At 41.5% G+C, this 26684-nt stretch overlaps 1 protein-coding gene across 7 annotated transcripts in view; it reads left to right on the forward strand.

The window, feature by feature from the left end:
• ZNF277 (zinc finger protein 277) overlaps positions 1-13495 on the forward strand; it is a 123123-nt gene extending 109628 nt beyond the window's left edge. For 2 of the 7 annotated variants that reach the window (XM_079931870.1, XM_079931873.1), the window contains exons 10-12: positions 1131-1173; positions 2188-2362; positions 3135-3766. In XM_079931870.1, coding sequence (XP_079787996.1) covers positions 1131-1173; positions 2188-2362; positions 3135-3321 — 405 coding nt within the window. In that variant the 3' untranslated portion in view covers positions 3322-3766. Of the gene's footprint in view, positions 1-1130; positions 1174-2187; positions 2363-3134; positions 3767-8043; positions 8152-11979; positions 12355-12702 lie in introns of those variants that run through there. The other 5 variants (XR_013829822.1, XR_013829823.1, XR_013829824.1 and 2 more) reach the window with 5 other exon arrangements.
• Positions 13496-26684: the final 13189 nt, after the last annotated feature.

Genomic DNA, 26684 nt, shown 5'->3' on the forward strand with positions numbered 1-26684 from the left:
TCTTGCAGCTCCTTCAGTTAAAACGATTTGGAGAGAAGAAATTTGAGGACATTTCCAGTTTGCGCTTTCCTTTCTGGAGGCCATCTTTATGTTATATTGGGAGTAGAGAATTGAGTGTAATAGAAAAATATTACTGTATTATTCTGATGTGCCCTCCCTCCCCTCCCGCCACTCAGCTCTGTCATAGTGGAGCAGACTCTCCTTTTTCACCCATGTTCATTCCATTCTCATTCATAAAAACAAGGACCTGAAAGGTGTTCAAAAGGCTATGGGTATTTACTCAAGTGAAAACAGAGTCATTTTGTCTGAAACAGGTTGCCACTAGTATGTGTGTATAGTTTCCAGTGTTTAAATGTAACTCATAATATCCTAGTATCTTTGAATTGAAAGGAGCCTTGGTCCGCCTATCCTGTGTAAGAATTCCCTTTGCAGTATCCTTGACTAGTGTCCTCAACCTCTGCTCAGTTACTTTCAGTGATAACATATCATGGAATTCTTAATTATCCTGACTGTGATGCTACACTGAATACCTTCACGGGGAGTTAGACGGTCTTTATTCTCTGTGAGCTTATAAGTTGAAGCATTTACCCAGATGGGTGATTGCAGGGATGGAACAGAATAAAAATAGGTCTATGCATCGTGAAAATCAAGACATGTAATTTGTGGGAAGGTATGAGTGAAGAGAAACTTGCAGATTTAAACACTGTATTTGACAGCATAAAACGAAGAGCAGAATTTTTTAAATTACCTATCTGCTTGTGGAGCAAAGGACCTATATTCATAATTCTAGTCCAGACACACAGTACAGTAGGGCCACATCTTACCTAGCGACTGAGGACACTTCTGTCAGACTGCAGAATGCATACAGAGTAAATTTGCAAAGACTGGAGATACAAGCTGTGAACAATTAAATGTTTTAACTGATTGACATGACTTGTTTGGACTGTGCTTTATAAAGCAGTTGGATGTGGGGGGAAGCAGTTAGATTTCGAAGACTTCAAAAGCAGATGATGAACCGAGACTGAGTTTCTACAGTGTTCAAACTCCTGTGAATAAGCTGTCTGTTTATAACTTCAGCCTGAAAGATTAAATAATTTATATGCTCACAGATATATTCATTCTTTTTTTAGGATGCACATGAATTTGATCTCCTCAAAATAAAGTCAGAACTTGGTAAGTTTGATTCGGAAGTTGTTTTCCATGATGCTGCATTCTTTTATACACCATCCCGTAAACGATGCCTGCGTTGCACAGTTGTGATTGGAGAGTGCACAGCCAAAATGTGTCTCTCCACAGATGGTCTCAACAGAACTGCCTGAAACCGTGATTCACAACCATTTTGAACTATAATATTCACATATGGTTTTGATTTCATATAGTCTTTCTTCTTTTCTACATATATGATTGCTTCAAATAAAATACAGGTTAATGGTTAATATCATAATGTGGTGGGGACTAGTGGAAAAAACGTGGATTTTGAAGTCACACTAGAGTTCATATTCCAGCTCTAGCACTTACTGGCTGTGTGACATTGGGCCTCGGGTCAGCAGAATGTTACAGAGAGTGGATAAGAGTGTGTAAAACACCTACTGCACTGCTTGGTAGTGTAGCTAGATTATTTATTATAGATGTACCCAATTGGATCACTATGATAGAAAGATTAGGGTCATGAAGACATAAAGTACTGACTTGCTAATGTATCCAAGACCATAAAAAGCTCACTTCCCACACCTCAACTCACCGACTACTTTCCTAGACCCTTGGACATGTTACTTTACTTTACCGCTCTTATAGGCATGTGTATATGTTATATATGTAATAGATTAATAGTCAAGAACATGGGCTGTGGAGCCAACAGCCTGGTGTCAAATCCTGGCTCTACACCTACTGGCTGTGCAATTCTGGACAGCTTCCTAATGTATAATGTGGATACGGTAACACCACCTATATGATAGGGTATTGCGAGGATTAAACGCATTAATGCATGGAAAGTGATTAGAACAGTGCCTAGCACATAAGCCCTATATAAGTATTGGCTGTTATTATTTGATATCTATTAATATGCTTTAAAACTGCACTGCCTCTTCAGGTTGGTTAATAAAGAGAAGCGGTTCTTTTAAAAAATTATAAAAATGCAAAAATGGGTCTGACCAGTTGTCTGATGATTCTGTGTACTGTCATTTTCAGGACTGAACTTTTATGAGCAAGTGAAACTAGTCAATTTCATTCGGAGGCAAATTCACCAATGTAGATGTTATGGCTGCCATGAGAAGTTCAAGTCCAAAGCAGACTTAAGGACTCACATGGAAGAAGCTAAACATACTTCACTGCTTCCTGAAAGACAGACATGGGATCAACCACAGTGAGTACTGCTCAACGAGACATACATTTCTTTGCTCCTTCTCCATTATTTCATCCCTTTATTTAATTCCTCTTTAGAAAATCCCAGATTTATGAGAGGCAAGGTCAGCCCTGGATTGACCTGAGACCCTGTTCCTATAATTCTCATTCAGGTCGAAACCTTTAGATTTCAGAGCTAACTACAAAGTGTGTCCAGAGAAGGAACCAGAGTAATAGACTTAAAATTCTTTAGATATTTTAATGTTTGATAATTTATATGAAGGAAATAGTGATGATTAGGTTGGGGGTGGGAAAAAAAAAAAACCTCACAAGCAGAAGCAGTTGTTTTTATCAGATACAACTGATAAAAGGAGCAGTGTATGAAAGAGTAACTGTATTTGAACTTTGTTAACCTTAGGGAAGAACCGGGCCCTTTGAGTAGAAATGAGAGAGATGTCATTTTTAGCTTTATCGAGGAGGTATTATTTAATAGCTAGAGTTGCCTAATAGTGGAGTAGGCTGCCTTTTAAGATAGTGAGTGTCTTGTTATGGTAGATATCAAGCCAAGGCTGAATTGCCAACTACCAAGGATACTAGTAAGACTGATGTCAGCCAGTAAAGGTCAAAGTAAAAGTAATTCAGGAGTTCTCTCCCTTACAGCCTTTGCAAAATGCAGTTGAAATTGTTGGCAAGGAAACCTAGCAAAATTATAGTGATGTGTACATTCAGCTGCCTAGAAATTTTCTGGATAATATGTAGTTTTGGTTATTCAGTATATCTGTGGTTGTTTTCAGGTATTATTTTCCAACCTATGAAAATGACACTCTGCTATGTACCCTGTCTGACAGTGAAAGTGACCTGACAGCTCAGGAACAAAATGGAAATATCGCCATCATTAGTGAAGATACATCTAAACTGCATGCTTTGAAACAAAGCAGTATTTTGAACCAGTTGCTACTACATGAGTCCTTGAAAAACTAGAAGAAACTGCCACAGAAGCAATGTTTCATGTTTTCTCCAATGAGACAGACGCAAAAGAATACTTTAAATTTGAACATCAGCAAAGGATTAGTCTTTGGTAAAATTTTTTTTTTTTTTTTAATTGGCTGTCTTGGGTCTTCGTTGCGGTGCGCGGGCTTCTCATTGCAGTGGCTTCCCTTGTTGCGGAGCACGGGCTGTAGGCTCGCAGGCTTCAGTAGTTGTGGCTCGTGGGCTCTAGAGCGTGGGCTCAGTAGTTGTGGCACACAGTCTTAGTTGCTCTGCATCAGGTGGGATTTTCCCGGACCAGGGATTGCACCCGTGTCCCCTGCTTTGGCAGGCGGATTCTTAGCCGCTGCATCACCAGGGAAGTCCAAAATAAACTTTTAAAAAACTAATTTTTTTCCAAAAATAAAGTAGAAACTAAATAAAATGAAGACTTTTTGTATATGGGCTCTGAAGTTTTGTTATGTAATCATTGTAAATGATCTCATTTCATTAGACTCATATTTATCTATAATAAGGAAGACGTGCCAATCACAAAGAAGTGAAATGTTCAAATTATTTATAAACCTAATTTCAACCAGTAGTTTCAGTCTCTTCCCCACAGCCTTTCGTCATCCAGCAAGTCACAAAATTTGACAGACGTGTGCTTTCTGTACTATACTGGGTCAGCTGTGAATGTAGTGACCAAAAGAGGAGCCACAGAAGAGAGGAACAGTGGTCAAAGTCCTGGATGATGCACAAATCGGACACTATTTCGGAAAAATCAAAATCTGACTATGTTATTATTATTGCTTTCCACCTGGAGTTATTAAACTCCCTAGAAATGGACATCAAGACAAATAACTTCACTTTCCCCTACAGTGTATATACGGCTAACAGATGAGTACCATTTTTTTAAAAACAACCACAATACCATTATGACATCTAACAAAATTAACAATAACTTCTTAACATCATATGTTTTCAGTTTTCCTTAGTTGTCTCAAAAATGTCTTTTTACAACATTACCAGTTACAGGACAAATATTGTATGCCTCCTGATAAGATGCAATGAGGAAGACAAAACATCACTTTTCAGGGTTCTTCCCCAAAATGTATAATGTGAATATACTGAAGAAACATCAACTAAACCCAAGTGAGGGACAATCTACAAATAATTGGCCTTTACTCTTCAAAAAATCAAGGTCATGAAAAACAAAGACTGAAGTAACTGTACCAAATTAAAGAAGACTAGAGAGGTATCACATTGTGTAATCCTGGATTGGATCCCGGACCAAGAAAATATGGTTTTCTTCTGCTGTAAAAGATATTAGTGGGACAATTAGCAAAATTTGAGTAAGGTCTGTAGTAAATGTTATGGTATTCATATTAATTTCCAGATTTCAGCAATTGTACTGTAGTATGTGTAAGAATGTTCTTGTCTTTAGAAAATACACACTGAAGTTGTTAAGGGTAAAGGAGCACTTTGTTGGCAATAAAAAACTAATATGGGGAATTCCCTGGCCGTCCAGTGGTTAGGATTCCGGGCTTCCACTGCAAGGGCCCTGGCTTTTTTTTTTGGCTGCAGTGGATCTTTGTTGCTGTGCATGGGCTTTCTCTAGTTGTGGCGAGCGGAGGGCTACTCTTTGTTGTGGTGTGCAGGCTTCTCATTGTGGTGTCTACTTTTGTTGCAGAGCACGGGCTCTAGGCACGCAGGCTTCAGTAGTTGTGGCACGTGGGCTCAGTAGTTGTGGCTCACAGACTCTAGAGTGCAGGCTCAGTAGTTGTGGCGTATGGGCTTAGTTGCTCCGCAGCATGGGAGATCTTCCCGGAGCAGGGCTCAAACCCGTGTCGCCTGGATTGGCAGGCAGATTCTTAACCACTGTGCCACCAGGGAAACCCAGGGGCCCGGCTTTGATCCCTGGTCAGGGAACTAAGATCCTGCATGCCATGCAGTGCAGCCCAAAAAAAAAAAAAGAAAACACACACACACACACACACACACACACACACACACACACACACACACACACACACACACACACACACACACACACACACACACACACACACACACACACACACCCCTAATATGGGTATGTATATAGAGAGAGAATGATAAAGTAGATGCAATAAGATGTTAACATTTGGGGAAATCTAAGTGAAGGGTATGTGGGAATTCTTTGTACTATGGCAACTTTTCTATAAGTAAAAATAGATTTTAAAAAACTTTTCAAGATGTCTTTTTACTTGGTTTGCTTAAATCAGGATTCTAGTGAGACACATACTTTGCATTTGGTTGGTGTGGTCCTTAAGGGTCTTATGTATAACAGTTTATGCTGTTAAACTCTTTCATTTTAACTGCCACTTACTTGTTAAAGAGATTAGGTCATCTTTCTCACTTTCTGAATTTGGATAGCGTATCCTCTTTGTGTCATTTAACATGTTCCTCTATCACCAGTTTTTCCTGCAAACTGGTATATCTAGAAGCTCCATTAAAAATTTGTGTTCGGGCTTCCCTGGTGGCGCAGTGGTTGAGAGTCCACCTGCCGATGCAGGGGACATGGGTTCGTGCCCCAGTCCGGGAGGATCCCACATGCCGCGGAGCAGCTAGGCCCGTGAGCCATGGCCACTGAGCCTGCGCATCCGGAGCCTGTGCTGCACAACGGGAGAGGCCACAACAGTGAGAGGCCCGCATACCACAAAAAAAAAAAAAAAAATTTGTGTTCAAAAAAATTTTTACAAAAATAATTCGTAAGAGATGTGTGCTATCTCCCACATCACATCAGGCACATGATATCTGATGTGCCACTTATAGAGATGTGACAATTGATCAGTGCGTTCATGTGCTGTCAGTCTGGTGCATCATTATAAAGTTCCCCATCAAACCATTTTAATATCCACTGGTTTATGTTATCTAGAATTTTTTTTAGGGCTTGCAAAATGGTGATCTTCTAATTCTATGATTTCTTTACCAATGGGTACTTTACACAGCATGTGTACTAGAGAGCGCTGGAGTCTGAAGTTCTAGTTTTCAACTGTTAATGCAAGCCTGTATAGGCAGTGCACCAAGACTAATCTTGAAGTCATGTGGTACAGCCTGTCCAGAATCTCAAGAGTAATCTCCCACCATGTGATCCACAATTGACTGGATTTGTAAATTATATGAGCTGTGGCCAACGCTTTAGAATCCAAGCCTCGAGCTGTGCAGACACCCATACAATTCTTTTCATTGAAAACCAGCAAACAATAAATAGGAGCCTTTATTTAATGAAAAACCTACCGTTGTTTTAAAACCAAAGATCAAGAAGGAAGTTAGTCCTGTGCCTAGAAACTTGTGTCTCTAGGAATCAGATTTGTTCAGAAAATCAAGGAATATCTGGGGTGCTTCTAGTGTGCTTCAGTCTTAGAACAGGAGCAATGACAGGATGAGAACAAAATAAATGAAGAGTAATTAAGCTTGAGAAGGAGAAAGCGTTTTTGGAGATAAAGTTGAGATTTTAGAGAACAGATCCAACAGATATTAAAGGAAAAATGAAATTGAAAGACAAGATAAAAGGGACAGGATACTGTACTTGGAGTTTCATTCATTTAAGAGGTGTTTTTCTTAGGTTGGTAGATATTTGGGGGGGATCATCTGGAACATAAGGACAGAAATAATAACTTAGTTCCAAAGAAATTGAACAAGAGTATAAGCAAAGTCTCAGCAAACTGTACTGACTGTCCCAAAGGGAGCGCGGATACAGGCCACTACTGGCAAAGTGCTCTCTTAGAGCCACGCAGAGACTCCTTGGGAAGAACCACTGGTGGATTGCACCTTAAAGACTGGGACAGTGGTGCCAAGTGTACCTGAAAGTCTGGACCATTTGAGAGGGGAATAGCAGTCAAATGCAAGTAGACTGTTCGGGGGGTATTGAATGAGTGTCCAGATGTTGCTGTGATTGTAGGTAAGGACGTAAGTGCTGCCTGTGCCCAGAGTGGGCACACCTGAGAAATTCTGAGCATTAAGACTCTAAAGGAGGGCAGCAAGAAAGATGAAGCATAATAGAAGAGAGTGAGCAGGGCAGTGATAAATGGAATCCAACCCTGGATTGGCTGTCGGCCCAGTCAGAAAATACGTGCTGATTATCTCACTCGGAAAACTGAGAGTGCTCAAGATTTTTTTTGGACAGTAGTTGCCTTTGACAGACCGGAACCTAGTGACTCATCTCTCAGAACAGAAGACCCTGTTAGACAAAATCTAGATGAGAAAGGTAGCATTATCTGGGCCAGAAAGGAGAGAAAGTTTAAGAAAAAAAAAGAAGGAAGGAAGCATCAGATCCTACAAATACTGTTAGGCCTATATGTGTTAGGGAAGGAAAGGGAATAACTTAAGAAATAAATTATACTGTGACAAACTCAGCTGCTCCTCCCAGAAAGGTGCAGAGGGAAATCGAGCCCTAGGACATATCCACTATTGCTGGAAAAGGCAGAGCCAAGAGAAATACTGCTGGAGGCTGGACCAGTCCAAAGCAGGAGAAGGTGGTGTGCTGAGGAGGGCTCTCCAGAAGTATGTGTCCTCACCAGGGCAATTAGTCTGGTAGTCCAGTTGCCCCCAATATTCATATATGTCTTTAATAATAATAAGTTTAGTTGGGTATATGGCTGCCTAGAATGAAGACTACATTTCTCAGCCTCTCTGGTAGTTCAGGGTATAGGCATACCTTGTTTTATTGGCACTTTGCTGTATTGCATTTTTCAGATGCTGTGTTTTTTACAAACTGAAGGTTCGTGGCAACCCGGCGTCAAGCAAGTTTATCCGCGTCGTTTCTCCACCAGCATTTGCTCACTTCGTGTCCCTCACATTTTGGTAATTCTCACAGTATTTCAAACTTTTTCATTATTACTATATATGTTATGGTGATCTGTGATCATTGATCTTTGATGTTACTATTGTCATTGTTTTGGGGTGCCATGAGCACCCCAAACCAGCCCATCTCTCTCCCTCTCTTCAGCCCTCCCTATTCCCTAAAACACAACAATATTGAACTTAGGCCAGTGAAGAGCCCTACAATGGCCTCTGAGTGTTCAAGTGAAAGGAAGAGTCACACATTTGTCGCTTTAAATCAAAAGGTAGAAATGATTAAGCTTAATGAGGAAGGCATGTTGGAAGGTGAGAGAGACCAAAAGCTAGACCTCTTATACCAAACAGTCAAGCTGTGACTGCAAAGGGATAGTTCTTCAAGGAAATTAAAAGTGCTAATCCAGTGAACACATGCATAATAAAGCAAAACAGCCTTATTGCTGATATGGAGAAAGTTTTAATGGTCCGGATAGAAGATCAAATAAGCCACAACATTCCTTTAAGCCAAAGCCTGATCCACAGCAAGGCCCTAACTCTTCCTTCAGGAAGCTGCAGGAGAAAAGTTTGAAGCTAGCAGAAGTTGGTTCATGAAGTTTAAGGAAAGAAGCCATCTTCATAACATAAAAGTACAAGGTGAAGCAGCAAGTGGTAATAGAGAAGCTGCAGCAAGTTATCCAGGAGATCTAGCTAAGATAATTTATGAAGGTGGCTATACCAAACAACAGATTTTCAATGTAGACAAAGCAGCCTTCTATTGGAAGAGGATGCCATCTAGGACTTTCATAGAAGTTAATGCCCGGCTTCAAAGCTCCAAAGGACAGGCCGACTCTCCTGTTAGGGCTTAATGCAGCAGGTGACTTTAAGTTGAAGCCATTGCTCATTTACCATTCCCAAAATTTTAGGGCCCTTAAGAATTATGCTAAGTCTGGGCTTCTCTGCTGGCTCAGTGGTTAAGAATCTGCCTGCCAATGCAGGGGACATGGGTTCGAGCCCTGGTCCGGGAAGATCGCACATGCCGCGGAGCAGCTGGACCCGTGAGCCACAACTCCTGAGCCCACGTGCCACAACTACTGAAACCCGCGCACCTAGGGCCTGTGCTCTGCAACAAGAAAAGCCACCTCAATGAGAAGCCCGCACACTGCAACGAAGAGTAGCCCCTGCTTGCCGCAACTAGCGAAAGCCCACATGCAGCAACAAAGACCCAATGCAGCCAAAAATAAATAAACTTATTTTAAAAAAAAAAATTATGCTAAGTCTACTCTGCCTGTGCTCTGTAAATGGAACAACAAAGCCTGGATGACAGCACATCTGTTTACAACATGGTTTACTGAGTATTTTAAGCCCACTGTTTAGATCTGCTCAGAAAAAAAGATTCCTTTCAAAATATTACTGTTGGGCTTCCCTGGTGGCACAGTGGTTGAGAGTCCGCCTGCTGATGCAGGGAATACGGGTTCATGCCCCGGTCCGGGAAGATCCCACATGCCGCAGAGCGGCTAGGCCTGTGAGCCATGGCCGCTGAGCCTGTGCATCCGGAGCCTGTGCTCCTCAACGGGAGAGGCCACAACAGTGAGAGGCCCGTGTACCGCAAATATATATATATATATATATATATATATATATATATATATATATATATATATATATATAAAATTGCTGTTTGTTGACAGTGCACCTGTTCACCCAATATCTCTGATGGAAATGTGCAATCAGATTAATGTTTTCATGCCTGCTAATACAACATCCATTCTGCAGCCCATGGATCAAACAGTCATTTCAACTTTTAAGTCTTATTATTAAGAAATACACTTTCTAAGGCTATAGCAGTCATAGATGGTGATTCTAATAATGTATCTGGGCAAAGCCAATTGAAAACCTTCTGGAAAGGATTCAGCATTCTAGACACCACTAAGAATATTTGTGATTTACGGGAAGAGGTCAAAATATCAGCATTAACAGGAGACTGAAAGAAGTTGACTCCAGTCCTCAAGGATGAGTTTGAGGAGTTCGGGACTTCAGCGGAGGAAGTAACTGCAGATGTGGTGGAAATAGCAAGACAACTAGAACTAGAAGTGGAGCCTGAAGATGTGACTGAATTGCCACAATCTCATATAAACCTTGAATGGATGCAGAGTTACTTCTTAAGGATGAGCAATGAAAGTGGTTTCTTGAGATGGAGTCTACTCCCGGTGAAGATGCTGTGAAGATGGTTGACATGACAACAAAGGATTTAGATTACATAAACTTAGTTCATAAAGCAGCAGCAGGGTTTGAGAGGATTGACTCCAATTTTTTTTTAATAAATTTATTTATTTATTTATGGCTGCATTGGGCCTTGGTTGCTGCACGCAGGCTTTCTCTAATTGTGAGCAGGGACTGCCCTTCGTTGTGGTGCGTGGGCTTCTCATTGCGGTGGCTTCTCTTGGTGCGGAGCACGGGCTCTAGGCATGTGGGCTTCAGTAGTTGTGGCACATGGGCTCAGTAGTTGTGGCTTGCAGGCTCTAGAGCGCAGGCTCAGTAGTTGTGGTGCACGGGCTTAGTTGCTCCGCGACATGTGGGATCTTCCCAGACCAGGGCTCGAACCCAGCTCCCCTGCCTTGGCAGGCGGATTCTTAACCACTGCGCCACCAGGGAAGCCCCTGACTCCAATTTTGAAAGAAGTTCTGTGGATAAAATACTGTCGAACAGCATGCGTGCTGCAGAGAAATCATTCACAAAAGGAAGAGTCAATCAATGAGTCAGACTTCATTGTTGTCTATTTTAAGAAACTGCCATGGCCACCCCAGCCTTCAGCAGCCACCCTGACCAGGCAGCACCATCAACATCAAGGCAAGACCCTCCACCAGCAGAAAGATTACAGTTCACTGAAGGCTCAAATGATGGTTAGCATTTTTTAGCAATAAAGTGTTTTTTAATTAAGGTATGTACATTGTTTTTTTAGATATAACACTATTGCACACTTAATACACTACAGTATAGTGTAAGCATAACTTTTATATGCACTGGGAAATCAAAAAGTTTGTGTGACTTGCTTTGTTGAGATACTTGCCTTGTTGCAGTAGTCTGGAACCAAGCCTGCAGTATCTCCAAGGTATGCCTGAACTCGTGTGTCTTCTTTAAGAAACGACACAAGCACCATTTGCTTTACTTACATCCTTTCCTACCTTATTTCACTTAGGATGTAGATATTCTGCATATGAGACAATGAGGTCCAAGCCACGCATGGTGGGGCAACAGTGTCAACGGAATCTGGATCCGTGACACTATGGAAGGGTACACCAGCACTGGAATGCTGACCTAGACATTTATGTGAGCAGAATAAACTTCAACCTTCCCCCTGTTATTTTGGGTTTTCTGTCATTCATATCCAAAACTAATCCTAACACACCTAGAGATTCAAGCTGCAGAAATGTCAACAACAGCTTTAGTTCAGGAATCTGCTGAGGATGTTTTCCAGCTGAAACAAATAAGGAAATGAAGGAGAAACTCACCTTGCATGGCAGGCTTCACATGCCCTAGCAATTTCACAACAAAAGGCAACAGCAGGAGCCACTGAGTCATTATTTAGAGCCCAGGTTCCATGGATCAGGGAATGTTGGAGACAGGGGGCTCAAAGGGGAAATGGAAGTTAAGAGGTATTTAATATTCAAGCTGGGAGAGGGACTTCCCTGATGGCACAGTGGCTAAGACTCCGTGCTCCCTATGCAGGGGTCCGGGTTCAATCCCTGGTCAGGAAACTATGATCCCACAACTAAGAGTTCACATGCTGCAACTAAGGAGCCCTGGAGCCATAACTAAGACCCAGCATAAATAAATAAATTTATTTTTTTTTTAAAGGTTCAAGATGGGAGAGAAAGATCTCAAAACAGACTAATGACTGGGCTTGCCATCACTGCTATTTCTAAACTTTGCAAGAGTGTAAAAATCTTTTGGGGAAGAAAATTCTCATCTGCCCTCTTAGGTTCTCTGGCTGGGTCTGCAAAATAATCTGACAACGGACATATTAATATGAGAAAAGACATACAAATTTCTTTGATTTTAAAAGGTTTACATGATGTGGGGTCTTCCTAGAAAGAGAGAAAACTTACAAAGAAACAGCTAAACTTGGAGGCCTTTATAGCATTTGAACATAAGAGGTTACATTTAAAAAGAAGTGTCAAGACAAATGGAAAGGGCTTCGAGCTTCTAGGGGCAGCAAATTGTAGGAAGGCAAATATATGGGAAATTAATGGTAGATAAGGCCTAGTTGGTAAGGTTTGTTTGTGTAGACTCTCGCGGGGCCATCCTGTCTCCTGTATCACTGGAAGTTGTTACTCCCTTCCCACGGACAGTGGTGGGGTGGGGTGGCAGTGGGGAGACACCTTCACAAGGGGAATTTGTGATCTTACTTTCCAGAAGATAGGGAACAGCAGAGAGCTCATCCTGTGCCTGCTTTTTCTCAGTTGCCTTCAGCTCAAAATAATCCTTATGCCAGAGTGGCCTATCTTGGGATGGTGTATTCTGACCTCCTACAGTCGCATATGTCACCCTGAGAGAAATATGTGTTGATTCTTCCCATAGGAATGATAAAACATGTTGCCGACGTTAACTTCTTGAGGGAGCTTCCTCCTGGTTGAGTTTGTTTATGGATCAAGGATTTCAGATAACTTACACAGCATCCTGGTGAAGCCCAAATCAAGATTTCACTGTCTGTTTTATGGAAAGTGCAAGGTTCTGGGAGCACCACTTTGTCTTGATAATTACTTGAAAATCTTGGTATTGGTTTTTTTTCTGTTGTTTAATTTTGTTGGTGTCGAGTACTTTGATGATACTCTTTAAAAAGTGAGGTGTAACAGAAATTTGGTGTTTAACTTCTGAGACTCTGAAAAAAAACCACACTAGTGGTTCTAGTGAGACCCTGTCCAGGCTGCTGAAAGAACCACAGTGCTCTTCAGGTATGAAGAACCCTTCTGGTTCAGAACGAGCAGAATCAGAAATTGGGAAGGATGAGTTTTAGACTTTAATGCCTTTTAACTTTAACTCAAGCAGACAAGAGAATCTAATCTTAGAACTTTAATTTTTCCCTGGGAAATTCACAATGGTAGAGGGGTTATTTTTAAATTGGGGACATCAGTATTTTACTGGAATGTTTTTTATTGAAGCATCTTTACAGTATCATATAATCTCTTTGCAGAACCTCTGATAGACTGTTCTAAACAACATGGTTAGATGTAATTTAGAATGAAAAGTGAACAGGGAGCTTTCAGCTGGAGTTCAGCGTGGCCTGTAATTACTTCAGTCGATAAATTGCCTTCCGAGGGCAATAGCTACCCTCTTCGCCACCAGGCTCAGGAGAACACACAAAGGAAGAGTAGTTGGCACTTGGGCGGGAGGGGTCGGGGGTGTGCTCATGGTAAGGGCTGCACTGTCATCCTAGATTGTTGATCTCCTCCTGCAGGGGAAGCAGGCACACTCTCAGTTGGCCTGTAGTTTAATGGTTAAGCCTAAGGAGCTAAGAGAACACAAACCTGGAGAATATGGGAAAAGGGGAACTCCTTTCCCCTAGCCTCTTGTTTCCATGAGAAAGGAATCCATTACAATAACATTCTGGGTTTCTTTCTGACCCCTCTCATTCCTGAAAGGGAGGAATGGCAGAACAGGAGCTTGGCATGTGTGACTCAGCCCCTTCCTCCTTTTTCTCTTTGGGATCTGTCTCTGCATACGGAACGCATCCTGTTCTGCTCCTACTTTCTGCAAACTTTAGACTGGCAGGCTCTGCCAGGGCAGTTGGAGGCGTTCAGTTGTCCAACACTCTCTACGACTGTGTGGGTAAGTGTGCCTGACTTTGGGGTTCAGTGTTAGAAAGCTCACTTGCCCACAGCTACAAGCCACATTCTCCAGTATCTTTATTAGCAATAATGGTGATATTTAATCTCCGTCTGCTTGACTCATGTTTCAGCTGGCCCTTCTATAAGGTATATGGTCTCTCAGGGTATGGTGGGCGTGGCCAGAATTACTTGGAGACCACCTCTCAGAGAGTTACCCCTAAATACACTAAGTCCCAGCAATCAGGACGCAAAGTAGACTTAGTTCCATCCAGAGCTAAGGCTGGGCGATAAAGCCAGAGAATTCTAGCATGTCATCGGTGAGCTAGCTGCACATACAGTTTTTGAAAGACCATTAGAACTAGGGTCTTAGGTTGAGTTCCACCAGAAACAGACTTTAAGAATTTGAGGGCAGGTCATTCGTTTGAGAGGTAAACCCAGGAAATACCAGTTCAGGAAGTGAGGAAGTAAAACATAAAATGGAACACAAAACTGTGCATTAATGAAGTTACTACTATGGGAATGCGACTTAGCTTACTGAGGACCTCTGGGAGACTGCATAGGACACTTCTTGGAGTTGTGCCACACCTACCAGCACCACCAAGGGGCAAAAGGCTGGGATATTTATCCACCAACTCCACTGGCCATGGGTTGAGGACTGCTCTCGGGGCATAAATTCCCTGGCACTTCAGCCTGCCTTGCACATTGGTCTAGTGTCCTCAGGAGGCTGGAGAAGTCCCTCATACGAAGACTGAGGAAGCGGTAATGTAAAAGGGCCCCGACGGTAACTGCTACAACTGCAGGTGCTGCATTATCACAAAAGTAAAAGTTTTATGGAGACCTTAGCAGTCCTCACAACTTTTCCATATATCATCTCACTTGACCTTCAAAACAATGTTGTGACGTATCTAGTCAGGAACTTGGATCCTAATCAGGGGTAAAGAGAGGATGAGAACACTGAAGATCAGAGAGATGGGGCAAAGCACAACAAAGTAATATATGACAAAATAATATATGGAAACTTAAAATGAGACCAAGCCAAGTCCCGGACTTCTTCAGTGAATGGAGAAATAGCGGTTCTTTTTCAGAGGATGGAGTCGAACTTGAATGAGAACAAGAATGAATTCTTTAATGTAAGTGCTTTGCTGAATTCATATGCAGAATTGACATACCAGTCCACTTCCATCAAGGGCATCAAGTTGCAGCTATTGTTTGCTTAGGCTGCAAAAGTAGTCACCCTACATCCTTGAAGTTTAATTCAGCTATTTCTGTAAGCTTTAGATGATGGATATCTAAAGGGTTAAACCAGAAGCTGCCATTGAACTCTCATGCCTTATAATTGATATTTTGAAAAGCTAAAGCACATTCAATTCCTGAGGATAGCAGTTTGCAAGATTGAATGGCATTGGAGCATGCTAATTCAAACTGGAAACATTCAGCTAAGTTAATATTAATCTCAGAGTATTCTAAGATTCAAGTGAAGATGTGTCCTTTGGTCCTTGTAAAATTAGACTACAAAAAAACAGATTTTTGAGGATATTCTCAGTCACTTGGATACACAGTGAGCAGTAAATAAAACTCTTATAAAACCATAGATTCTGATTTTGGTGTTTTCATCATCTGGCAAACATTACAAGAACAAAAGAATATGCTGTGGTAAATTGTAAAAAGTAAAAAAAAAAAATTTAAGGAGGAAAAGAAAGTGAAAGGCAAACCAAAAAAATAAAAATTATTAATCTCTTACTCTCACAAAAGGCAGCCCACTTTAACACTTCCATCGCTGTCAAGATGAAGTCCGAAACCTGGTATTTGAGATCCCGCAGAGTCGGGCCAAAACTACGTCCTCCAACACCCCATCCATCACGAAGTCCAGTCAATTCTATCTCTAAAATGCATCTCAGTTTCTACCACCATCATCTCAGGACTGAACTACTGGAACAGTCTCCTAACTGGTCGCCCTCCTTCCTTGCTGGCTCCTGCAACCTGTCCTCCTCAGAGCAGCTTTAAAAATCCTTCTCTGGTATAATGAACTTTCTTGATTACCTACCCAGCATCTTCCCCTTTCTTCCTTTGCTAATAGTTTCCAAATTATTTGGGGGAACCTATTCTACCCTTACTAAGTAGCAGCCATGCCACTGGGATTGACTCCAGCCCTAGCTTCATGGGAGTCCTGATTGGAATAAGAACTTCACTGCAGAGCTACACAGAGAGGTTATGCAGAGAGGTTATGCAGAGAGGTGCATAGCAAGGGCCCGCCCACAGTGACTGGTCCGGGCTGAACCAATCAGAGTGAAGGTGAGGAATTCTGTTAGATTCCTCACCTGCTTCAAGAAGCTAGACCCTCCCTTTCCTGTTGAAAAAAAGACACCCGTACCCTGGTTGCTGCCAAAAATCATCTTGCCACCCTTGAGAGAAACTAGCTCAAGGCCTCTCACAGAAGAGCAAAGAAGAGAGTTCCTGAGAAATGAAGCCAGAGCCGTCACCTCAAGGTCCTCTGAACGTTTCGGTTACTCGGGTCAATAAATCCCCTTTATTGTTTAAACCCTTGACATGGGGTTTTCTTTCTCATACAGTGAGAGCTTCCCATTGAATATGGAGGCAAGTCTAAACTTCTTACATGATCTGCAAGGCCCTCAGGAATTTCATCTCCACCCTTGTTTCACGTCACTCTCCTGTGCCCGCTACTCTACAGGCAACCAGGCCTCCTTGTGTTCATTGAACCGACCGTGCCTTTCCCACGTCTGTGTTTTCAACACTTCTGTTCTCTCTGTACTCTTGCCCCAGCTCTTTAATGTCACCTTGTCATCCAGGCCTCACTTTGACTCTCCCCACCTGCTGGCCCAGTCCACTTTCTATCCCTGCACTAACGCTTCTGCTGCCAGTGCAGTTTCAAATTCAGCACCCCATAAGACAAGCAGAGGGGGACAGTCAGGCCGTGAGTAAATAATAATCTTGGGTTCCACAAGCAAAAATTGCATTTGTTCTCCTTCCACTGTCACCTCTAGGAGGAAATTATACAATAGATTTGTGGGGACATCAAATTTTTCTGGGGCTAAGATGGAGAATTTTATTGCCAAGAATTCCAAGAGGCTGCTCCCCATGAGACAAAAGCCAAACTGCACTTTGATGCCAGTTATGTGGGTCTAGAAGGTCTCAGCTGAGAGCTGATAGGGGTGGGACACGAGGAGAAGGTGGAGGGAGAGACAGCAGCAAGGCACTGAAAGGTGAGGGAGGTTGCAGGGGTCAGAGAGAGCAGACCATTCAGCACCGGAGAGAGTTGAAGAGGACTTAGAAGATATTTTGATGCACGATGCCTGGTGCACAGTTGTCTCCTTAAAAACATTTCATGGGAAACAGAAAACAGACTAGATGTTACCAGGGGTGAGGGAGGGGGCATGGGAGTTACTGTTTGATGGTTACAGAGTTTCTATTTGGTGTAATGAAAAAGTTCTAGAAATAGATAATGATGATGGTGGCACAACATGTGAATGTAATTGATGCCACTTAAAATGTCAAAATCGTCAATTGTATGTTATATATATTTTATCACAGTTTTTAAAAATACCAAAAAAGAAGAGATTTTTTTAAAAACTAGCTAACTGTGTATAGGATGAACTGGAGTAGGTCAAACTTACCAAGAAGGAGGCTGGCACATTAATCTAGTCAGGAGGTGATGAGAACAACTAGAGCAGTGAAAGTCAGTCAGGGGAAAAATTAGAAATAGAATGGTCAGGACCAAAAGCATTTGGTTTGGGACCTGCTGAGTTTGAGGCGTGTGGTGGATATTGCCCAGCTCTCTCCATCAGGACTGAGGTCTTCATTCCCTCAGCTGGCCTGGATACAGGTAGATAACAGCCCACAGCTGCAGCCCTCTCTGGAATTGGCCGTTGGCCAAATGAAGCTGCATTGTACAAGGGGTTGTGGAAACTTGGGAAGAAATGATTTCTACCAGAAGGAGGGAGTGATGGGCAGAGAAGGCAATCTGAGAAACTCCGTTGGATTTGGCAACGTAGAGGTCCTTGGTGACCTTGGCAGGAGAAGTATATCTGCGGAGGGACAAGGTCTGAATTGCAGTGGGATGGAGGCCACAAGGGAGGCAATGAGGAAGAGCTGGATCTGCATCTGGAAGGAAGGGTAGGAAGTAGGGCACGGAAAGACCTGCGAGGCAGGGAAAATGGTGTGAGCTAGGAAACCCAGGCTGGGGAATCACCCAGTTTAACTGGAGGAGGTCAGGGGAAGGCAGGAGGGATGGCTAGAGAGATGGATCATGCCCATGCATGGCTGTCTTCACTGGTAGGCTGTGGGGTTTGAGCAGAATTAACAAGGCTGTTTCCACACTTGTGCCTGAGTTCCATTGGGTTCAGGAAACTGCCTTCTGGTGGGAACTGGACATTCTCTCACCAGAGTGTGGGCTTGACCATTTGCACCAGCTGAATGTTTTGGCTGCAGTCCCTTGGACTCCATGTTTATGAATGCATACGTAATACATTTTCTGAAGTGAATTCCATTAAGCCAGTTTAATTCATGCATCAATCCTATTCTGTCGTGTAAACTTGTATCTAATACTTTTTACTTTTATTTTTATTTTACTAAAATTATTTTCAAAGGATTTATTTCTGTTTTGTATGAATTGTACAGGAAGTATTTAATACATCTATCAAATTGCATCCATTATAGCTTCTGCCATTGTATATTTTCTTTTGTGACCTGTGTTTTTATCAAATCCAATTTCCTTAGACAAATATTTGCAGATCTAAATTTTATTAAGTCTCCCAGGAAAGCAAGGATTCTTCAGTATACACAAATCAATCAATGTGATAAACCATATTAACAAACTGAAGGAGAAAAACAATATGATCGTTTCAATACATGCAGAAAAAGCTTTCAACAAAATTCAACACCCATTTATGATAAAAACCCTGCAGAAAGTAGGCATAGAGGGAACTTACCTCAACATAATAAAGGCCACGTATGACAAACCGACAGCCAACATCATTCTCAATGGTGAAAAACTGAAACCATTTCCTCTAAGATCAGGAACAAGACAATGTTGCCCACTCTCACCACTATTATTCAACATAGTTTTGGAAGTTTTAGCCACAGCAAGCAGAGAAGAAAAAGAAATAAAAGGAATCCAAATCAGAAAAGAAGAAGTAAATGGGAGATGATTTGCAGATGACATGATACAATACATAGAGAATCCTAACATGCTACCAGAAAACTACTGGAGCTAATCAATGAATTTGGTAAAGTTGCAGGATACAAAATTAATACACAGAAATCTCTTGCATTCCTATACACTAATGATGAAAAATCTGAAAGAGAAATTAAGGAAACACTCCCATTTACCACTGAAACAAAAAGAATAAAATACCTAGGAATAAACCTACCTAGGGAGACAAAAGACCTGTATGCAGAAAACTATAAGACACTGATGAAAGAAATTAAAGACGATACAAACAGATGGAGAGATATACCATGTTCTTGGATGGGAAGAATCAACATTGTGAAAATGACTATACTACCCAAAGCAATCTACAGATTCAGTGCAATCCCTATCAAACTACCAATGGCATTTTTCACAAAACTAGAACAAAAAATTTCACAATTTGTATGGAAACACAAAAGACCCTGAATAGCCAAAGCAATGTTGAGAAAGAAAAACAGAGCTGGAAGAATCAGGCTCTCTGACTTCAGACTATACTACAAAGTTACAGTAATCAAGACAGTATGGTACTGGCACAAAAACAGAAATATAGATCAATGGAACAGGATAAAAAGCCCAGAGATAAACCCACGCACATATGGTCACCTTATCTTTGATAAAGGAGGCAAGACTATACAATGGAGAAAAGACAGCCTCTTCAATAAGTGGTGCTGGGAAAACTGGACAGCTATATGTAAAAGAATGAAATTAGAACACTCCCTAACACCATACACAAAAATAAACTCAAAATGGATTAAAGACCTAAATGTAAGGCCAGACACTATCAAACTCTTAGAGGGAAACATAGGCAGAACACTCTGTGACATAAATCACAGCAAGATCCTTTTTGACCCACCTCCTAGAAAAATGGAAATAAAAACAGAAATAAACAAATGGGACCTAATGAAACTTAAAAGCTTTTACACAGCAAAGGAAAACATAAGACGAAAAGATAACCTTCAGAATGGGAGAAAATGTTTGCAAATGAAGCAATGGACAAAGGATTGATCTCCAAAATTTATATGCAGCTCATGCAGCTCAATATCAAAAAAACAAACAACCCAGTCCAAAAATGGGCAGAAGACCTAAATAGACATTTCTCCAAAGAAGATATACAGATTGCCAACAAGCACATGAAAAGATGCTCAACATCACTAATCATTAGAGAAATGCAAATCAAAACTACAATGGGGTATCACCTCACACCTGTCAGAATGGCCATCATCAAAAAAATCTACAAACAATAAATGCTGGAGAGGGTGTGGAGAAAAGGGAACCCTCTTGCACTGTTGATGTGAATGTAAATTGATACAGTCACTGTGGAGAACAGTATGGAGGTTCCTTAAAAAACTAAAAGTAGAACTACCATACGACCCTGCAATCCCACTACTGGGCATGTACCCTGAGAAAACCATAATTCAAAAAGAGTCATGTACCACAATGTTCACTGCAGCTTTATTTACAGTAGCCAGGACATGGAAGCAACCGAAGTGTCCATCAACAGATGAATGGATAAAGAAGATATGGCACATATATACAATGGAATATTACCATAAAAAGAAACAAAATTGAGTTATCTGTAGTGAGGTGGATGGACCTAGAGACTCATACAGAGCGAAGTAAGTCAGAAAGAGAAAAACAAATACCGTATGCTAACACATATATATGGAATCTAAAAAATGGTTCTGACAAACCTTGGGGCAGAACAGGAATAAAGGCGCAGACATATAGAATGGACTTGAGGACACGGGGCGGGGGAAGGGTAAGCTGGGACGAAGTGAGAGAGTGGCGTGGACATATATACACTACCAAATGTAAAATAGATAGCTAGTGGGAAGCAGCTGCATAGCACAGGGAGATCAGCTCCATGCTTTGTGGCCACCTAGAGGGGTGGGATAGGGAGTAAGGTAGCAAGACGGTGGAGATATGGGGATATATGTATATGTATAGCTGATTCACTTTGTTATAAAGCAGAAACTAACACACGATTGTAAAGCAATTATACTCCAATAAAGATGTTAAAAATAAATAAATTTTATTAAGGCAGTTTGATCTTTTTTAAAATCTCTAACAAATTGTACAGTGTGACATTTTAACCATTATCAGTTCTATTTTGAGATTATTCCTTCTAATAAAATTCATTAAGACTAGGGGGAAAAAATCCTTGATAAAAATCTGTTGTCAAGGCTTCTGGACTTCATCTGTGTTCTTTTTGGATGTGTCAGTCAGAAGGTGGAACCAGGACAGCCTCGTGGTAGTCCAGTTACAAAGGGATAAACAGAAACTTCAGGGTGATACTTAACGTATCCTGTTATCAATGAAATTCTGAGGCACTAATGAAAGAGTTCTTTTGACTCTCCATGCCTCTGCCTTACAGTCAATGAATGATTTAAGCTCTGAAGAGAATCTGGCTGATTAATTTATAGGATAGCTTTCATCTTTGTACATTCTTCTTTTCCTCAGAAGGAGACAACATAGTTATTTTAAATCTCCCTTGAAACCAGTGATAATATTAATCATGTTTTTTTAAATGCCTTGCTTAGTGAAATTCTTTCAGTAGCATGTTACTATCCCAGGCATTGAAATAACCTGGTTTAAATTATTAAAGCAAGCTCTCACCATGATGTATATAATAAGCAGACTTATAAGTAGGTTGACCCCCACAAAATCCCTTAACATTTAGAACCTAAAAAAATGGCAGATTCATGTGAGTCAAGCTGAAAGGCTTGGTTTTCAAAGTTAAGGGGTTGGGGGGCTTCCCTGGTGGTGCAGTGGTTGAGAATCCGCTTGCCAATGCAGGGGACATGGGCTTGAGCCCTGGTCCAGGAAGATCCCACATGCCGTGGAGCAACTAAGCCCGTGCGCCACAGCTACTGAGCCTATGCCCTAGAGCCTGTGAGCCACAACTACTGAGCCCATGTGCTGCAACTACCGAAGCCCACGCACCTAGAGCCCGTGCTCTGCAACAAGAGAAGCCACTGCAGTGAGAAGCCCACGCACCACAACGAAGAGTAGCCTCCCAATCGCCACAACTAGAGAAAGCCCACGTGCAGCAACAAAGACCCAACGCAGCCAAAAGTAATAAAGACATTTATTTTTAAAAATTTTTTTAAATTAAAAAAGTTAAGGGGGGCAAAAATTATCCGGCAGCGCACAACATGCCAAGATGAGATTATCTTCATGTTAGGATAGAATCAGAAATCCTCATGTCTAGGCAGTAGATCTGATGTCAAAGCCTCAGTTCCCACAGCTCCATACTTAATATGAGTGAGTGAGGTGGGCTGGGCAGACTGCAGCGGCCCCAAGGCGTGCCTGGCATCCTTCCCTCAGGGCTCACTGCTGGACTCGTGCCCACTTTCCCTGAGCAACCCCTGCCGATCGTTAGATCAGAAACTCTGGCCCAGGTGGCCAAATCTACTATTTTTTCAAAAGAAGTCAGAAATCTGGATTTTTATGTGAAATTGTCTGACTTTTAATTCCTGCCTGAGGGCTAATTCCAGTTTATGACTCTTGATACGAATGACATGATAAAATAGAATAGCGAAGTCATGTTGTACTGACTATAGACCAGTGTTCTCAAAGGGCGAGTGGAGTGAATGCACTCAGGAGATACTTTTAAATTTGTATTGTGGAAAAAAAAATGGTTCTGAAGAACCTAGGGGCAGGACAGGAATAAAGACTCAGACATAGAGAATGGACTTGACACGGGGAGGAGGAAGGGTAAGCTGGGACAAAGTGAGAGAGTGGCATGGACGTATATACACTACCAAATGTAAAATAGCTAGCTAGTGGGAAGCAGCCGCATAGCACAGGGAGATCAGCTTGGTGCTTTGTGACCACCTAGAGGAGTGGGATAGGGAGGGTGGGAGGGAGACGCAAGAGGGAGGAGATATGAGGACATATGTATATGTATAGCTGATTCACTTTGTTATACAGCAGAAACTAACACACCATTGTAAAGCAATTATACTCCAATAAAGATGTTTTAAAAAACTTTGTATTTGTGTATATATATATATATATATATATATGGCATACATAATAATTAGAACAATGATATCTATATATTAAATGGTAAAGAGTAATTTATAAAGAATAGATATAATTTGGAGAGAGAATGGGAACACACAGGAAGACATTTTAAAACATTTTAGAGATAAAGGTGTAGAATCAAGAAAGTTCAGAGAACTTCTGATGAAGAAGTCCTGGGGCCACAGTTCTCAAACTTGGATGTACCTAAAAAACTTATTTCAGATGCATATTCCTAGGCCTCACACCATGGTATTCTCATGCACTAATCTGGGATGGGAGTGAGAAATCTGCCTTTTTAACAAATGCCCTAGTGGTTTTGAGTCAAAAAGCCCATGGACCAGACTTAATAAACACAGGCATATTGTTAGCAGAGGCTCTTCCGTCAAAAGATACTGGGTTCAAATCTTGCCTCTGACATTGATCAGCTACGGGGCTTTGAGAAAGTGAACTTTAACGTCTCAAAGCCACAATTTTCTCATTTGTAAAATGAGCATAATAATAATAATGGCTACCTCATAAGTTTGTAAAACAGTGCTTATCACATAGCAAAGGTTTAATAAATATTAACTATTTCGTTATGATGGATTTATTCTTAAGTCCTGTGGGAGGCATCACAAATGTTCCTAGGGCAAGGTGAACCATCACCCTTGTGGCCTTTGTCATCCATCTTACAAAGAGACTTTGGGTACGACCCGTCCCTTTTATCCCACCTTCCTTTTTCTCTTTTTTCTCAAATTATTTTCCTCTTCAAAGCTGCCCTTGAAGTTCTTTTTAACTTGATTTCATCTATATAAACATATTCAGACATGGGCACTCGTGATACTACTGTCTCTACTTATGAATATGTTAGAACTTTTCCTTAATAATAAGTTTTTAAAACACATTATTCACTTGAACTGCTCCAAACATCCTCCCTAAGGATGGCTCTGACTAATAGCACGTGAAATTCACACCTGGGCAATGAATTTCAGGCACCATCTCTGGAACTACTACCACATGTGAATCACTGGAGAGCTGATATGACAACAATACCTACAAGGTGTGAGGCTTATTCATGTCCCTAGCGGGGCCCTCTGTGAAGAATGTCAACCATCCCAGCACATACAATGCCAATTTGTCAGAGCTACGGGAGTCAGTTTTTCCAGGCAGACTGTGATCTCACTGCTGGGATAATCCAGCTTACAAGGACCTGTCTGGGGCCCTGGGGCCAAATCTCCAACTCCTGTCAAGACTCCCCACATGGGCTTCCCTGGTGGCGCAGTGGTTAAGAATCCACCTGCCAATGCAGGGGACACGGGTTCCAACCCTGGTCTGGGAAGATCCGACATGATGCAGAGCAACTACTGAGCCTGCGTTCTAGAGCCCACATGCCACAACTACTGAAGCCTGCGCGCCTAGAGCCCGTGCTCCTCAACAAGAGAAGCCACCGCAGTGAGAAGCCTGCTCACCGCAACATAGAGTAGCCCCCACCAGATGCAACTAGAGAAAGCCCGCGCAGCAATGAAGACCCAGCACAGCCAAAACTAAATATTTTTTAAAAAAGACTCCCCACAGACAAAAACAGATGATTATAGGAACAAGGTAAAAAGAATGTAGACAGATGATGATGATAATAATATTCATTATTACTAGTGGGAAAGAAATTTAAAGCACTTGCCTGAACTTCCATAGCTCAGTGCCAACATTTTTGTAAAAAGGTACTAGATCAGTGCCTCTGCTTTCTTATGTGTATTTTGGAAATAATAATAGAACGTATCTCATAGGTTGTCATAAGAAATAAATGAGGTTGTATTTTTAAAGTGTGTCCCTATCAAAATATCAATGGCATTTCTGCACAAATGGGAAAACTCTATCCTAAAATTCATATGGATTCTCAAGGGACCCAAATAGCCAAAGCAATCTTGGAAAAGAAGAACAAAATTGGAGATATCACACTTTCTGATTTCAAAACATATCACAAAGCTACAATAATAAAAGCAGGGTGGTGTTAGCATAAAGACAGACACCAAAATCAATAAAATAGAATAGGGAGCTCAGAAATAACATAGTTTCCAGCCTGTATGTATGAGGCATTTAATAAATGTACCACCATCACCGTCACTAAGCTTGATTATAATTACCCATTTTTCTCCCAGCCTCCTTTTCAGTATGCTGCACACTGATGCCAGTCATTTATTTCAGGTTCATTTCTTCACTTCACTTCTTTTATAGACTTTGAGTTTGGCAAGTGTTGAGTAGGTATAAGGAGACCTGTGATTCAGGCAGGGATTAAGTGAGGAAGAACAGGTTCCAATCTTATTAGGCCCCAAGGACTCAACCTGACAGAATCTTTTCTACCTTCCAGGGTTTTGAATAGAAATGAAGGAACTTATCTTTGTCCCACCATTGGGAGTTACTGGATGAGCAGTGGTGGTCAGCAAGTCTATAGGCGAAGCCATAGCTCACACAAAGCCAATTATGACCCCTGGGTGCTGTTCACAACTTTATATAGAGTCTTCAGCATATGGGAGGCCAAATGGGGTTTGTGCTCTTAAATGTCACACTCCTGGGTACATTCTCAATATCTGACTGCACAGAGAATGAAACAGCCAAACAGTGTAAAGGAGAATTTTATTGTGCCGGTAATTTCAGAGCAACCTTGAGGTCAAGGAATAAAATGTTGGGCAGACAACTCAGATGTCAAGGCCTGTGCATGTGTTTTTCACTGCCTTCAGCTACAACTACTCCTGGAGTTCCAGAGGGGCTTAACAAGAGCAAAGAAAATTTCCGAGGTTTATTGGCAACTGCCAGAATTCTGGGTTGACATTCTCTCTGAGCAGTTTTATTATTTTTTTAATTTTTATTGAAGTATAGTTGATTTATAATATCATGTAAGTTTGAAGTGTACAGCACAGAGAGCAACGTTATTTGATGTCCCAGGTAGAAGCTGTTTGCTTTTTTCTTCCCTAATATAGCTACAATTTAAATATAGTCAATTGTAATGACCAAATTTGAGTTTCATTTCATGTTGCAAAATTTGTTAGTCCCACCTTACTTCACTCATGCCATTGTAAAAGTCTACTGCTGCTGAGTTTTGTTTAAAGGTCTATGTGTGGGAGATGGTCTGTCTTCAGTCCTGTTTTTCACCAGGAGATAATTATAAATTCATCAACCTGCAAGCAGGTATAACTCTTACAAACACAGCCAAGGAAGGGGTGCCAGCCATGACGTGCTGTCGATACCATCACAGGTGGATTCTATTGAAGCTGCCCCTCTCTCATGGCTCAACCCTACCTGAGGCGGCTGGTGACTGTTCCCACACTCACACACTATAACAGGGAGCTGTCACCTCACTGATTACCCAGATCCTTGGTGTCTGCAGCTCTATACTGGAGACCCTAAGGCAACCTGAGCTTTCCAGGGAATTTACACAAAGAGAGAGTTTTCTGTTTTCCCAGGAACTGGGCCATGATGAAAATCAGAATGATACTGGTGCGCCCCCTCACCACCTGCCAAGGAGT

The sequence above is a fragment of the Stenella coeruleoalba genome (assembly GCF_951394435.1).
Source record: "Stenella coeruleoalba genome assembly, chromosome: 9".
Classification (NCBI taxonomy): domain Eukaryota; kingdom Metazoa; phylum Chordata; class Mammalia; order Artiodactyla; family Delphinidae; genus Stenella; species Stenella coeruleoalba.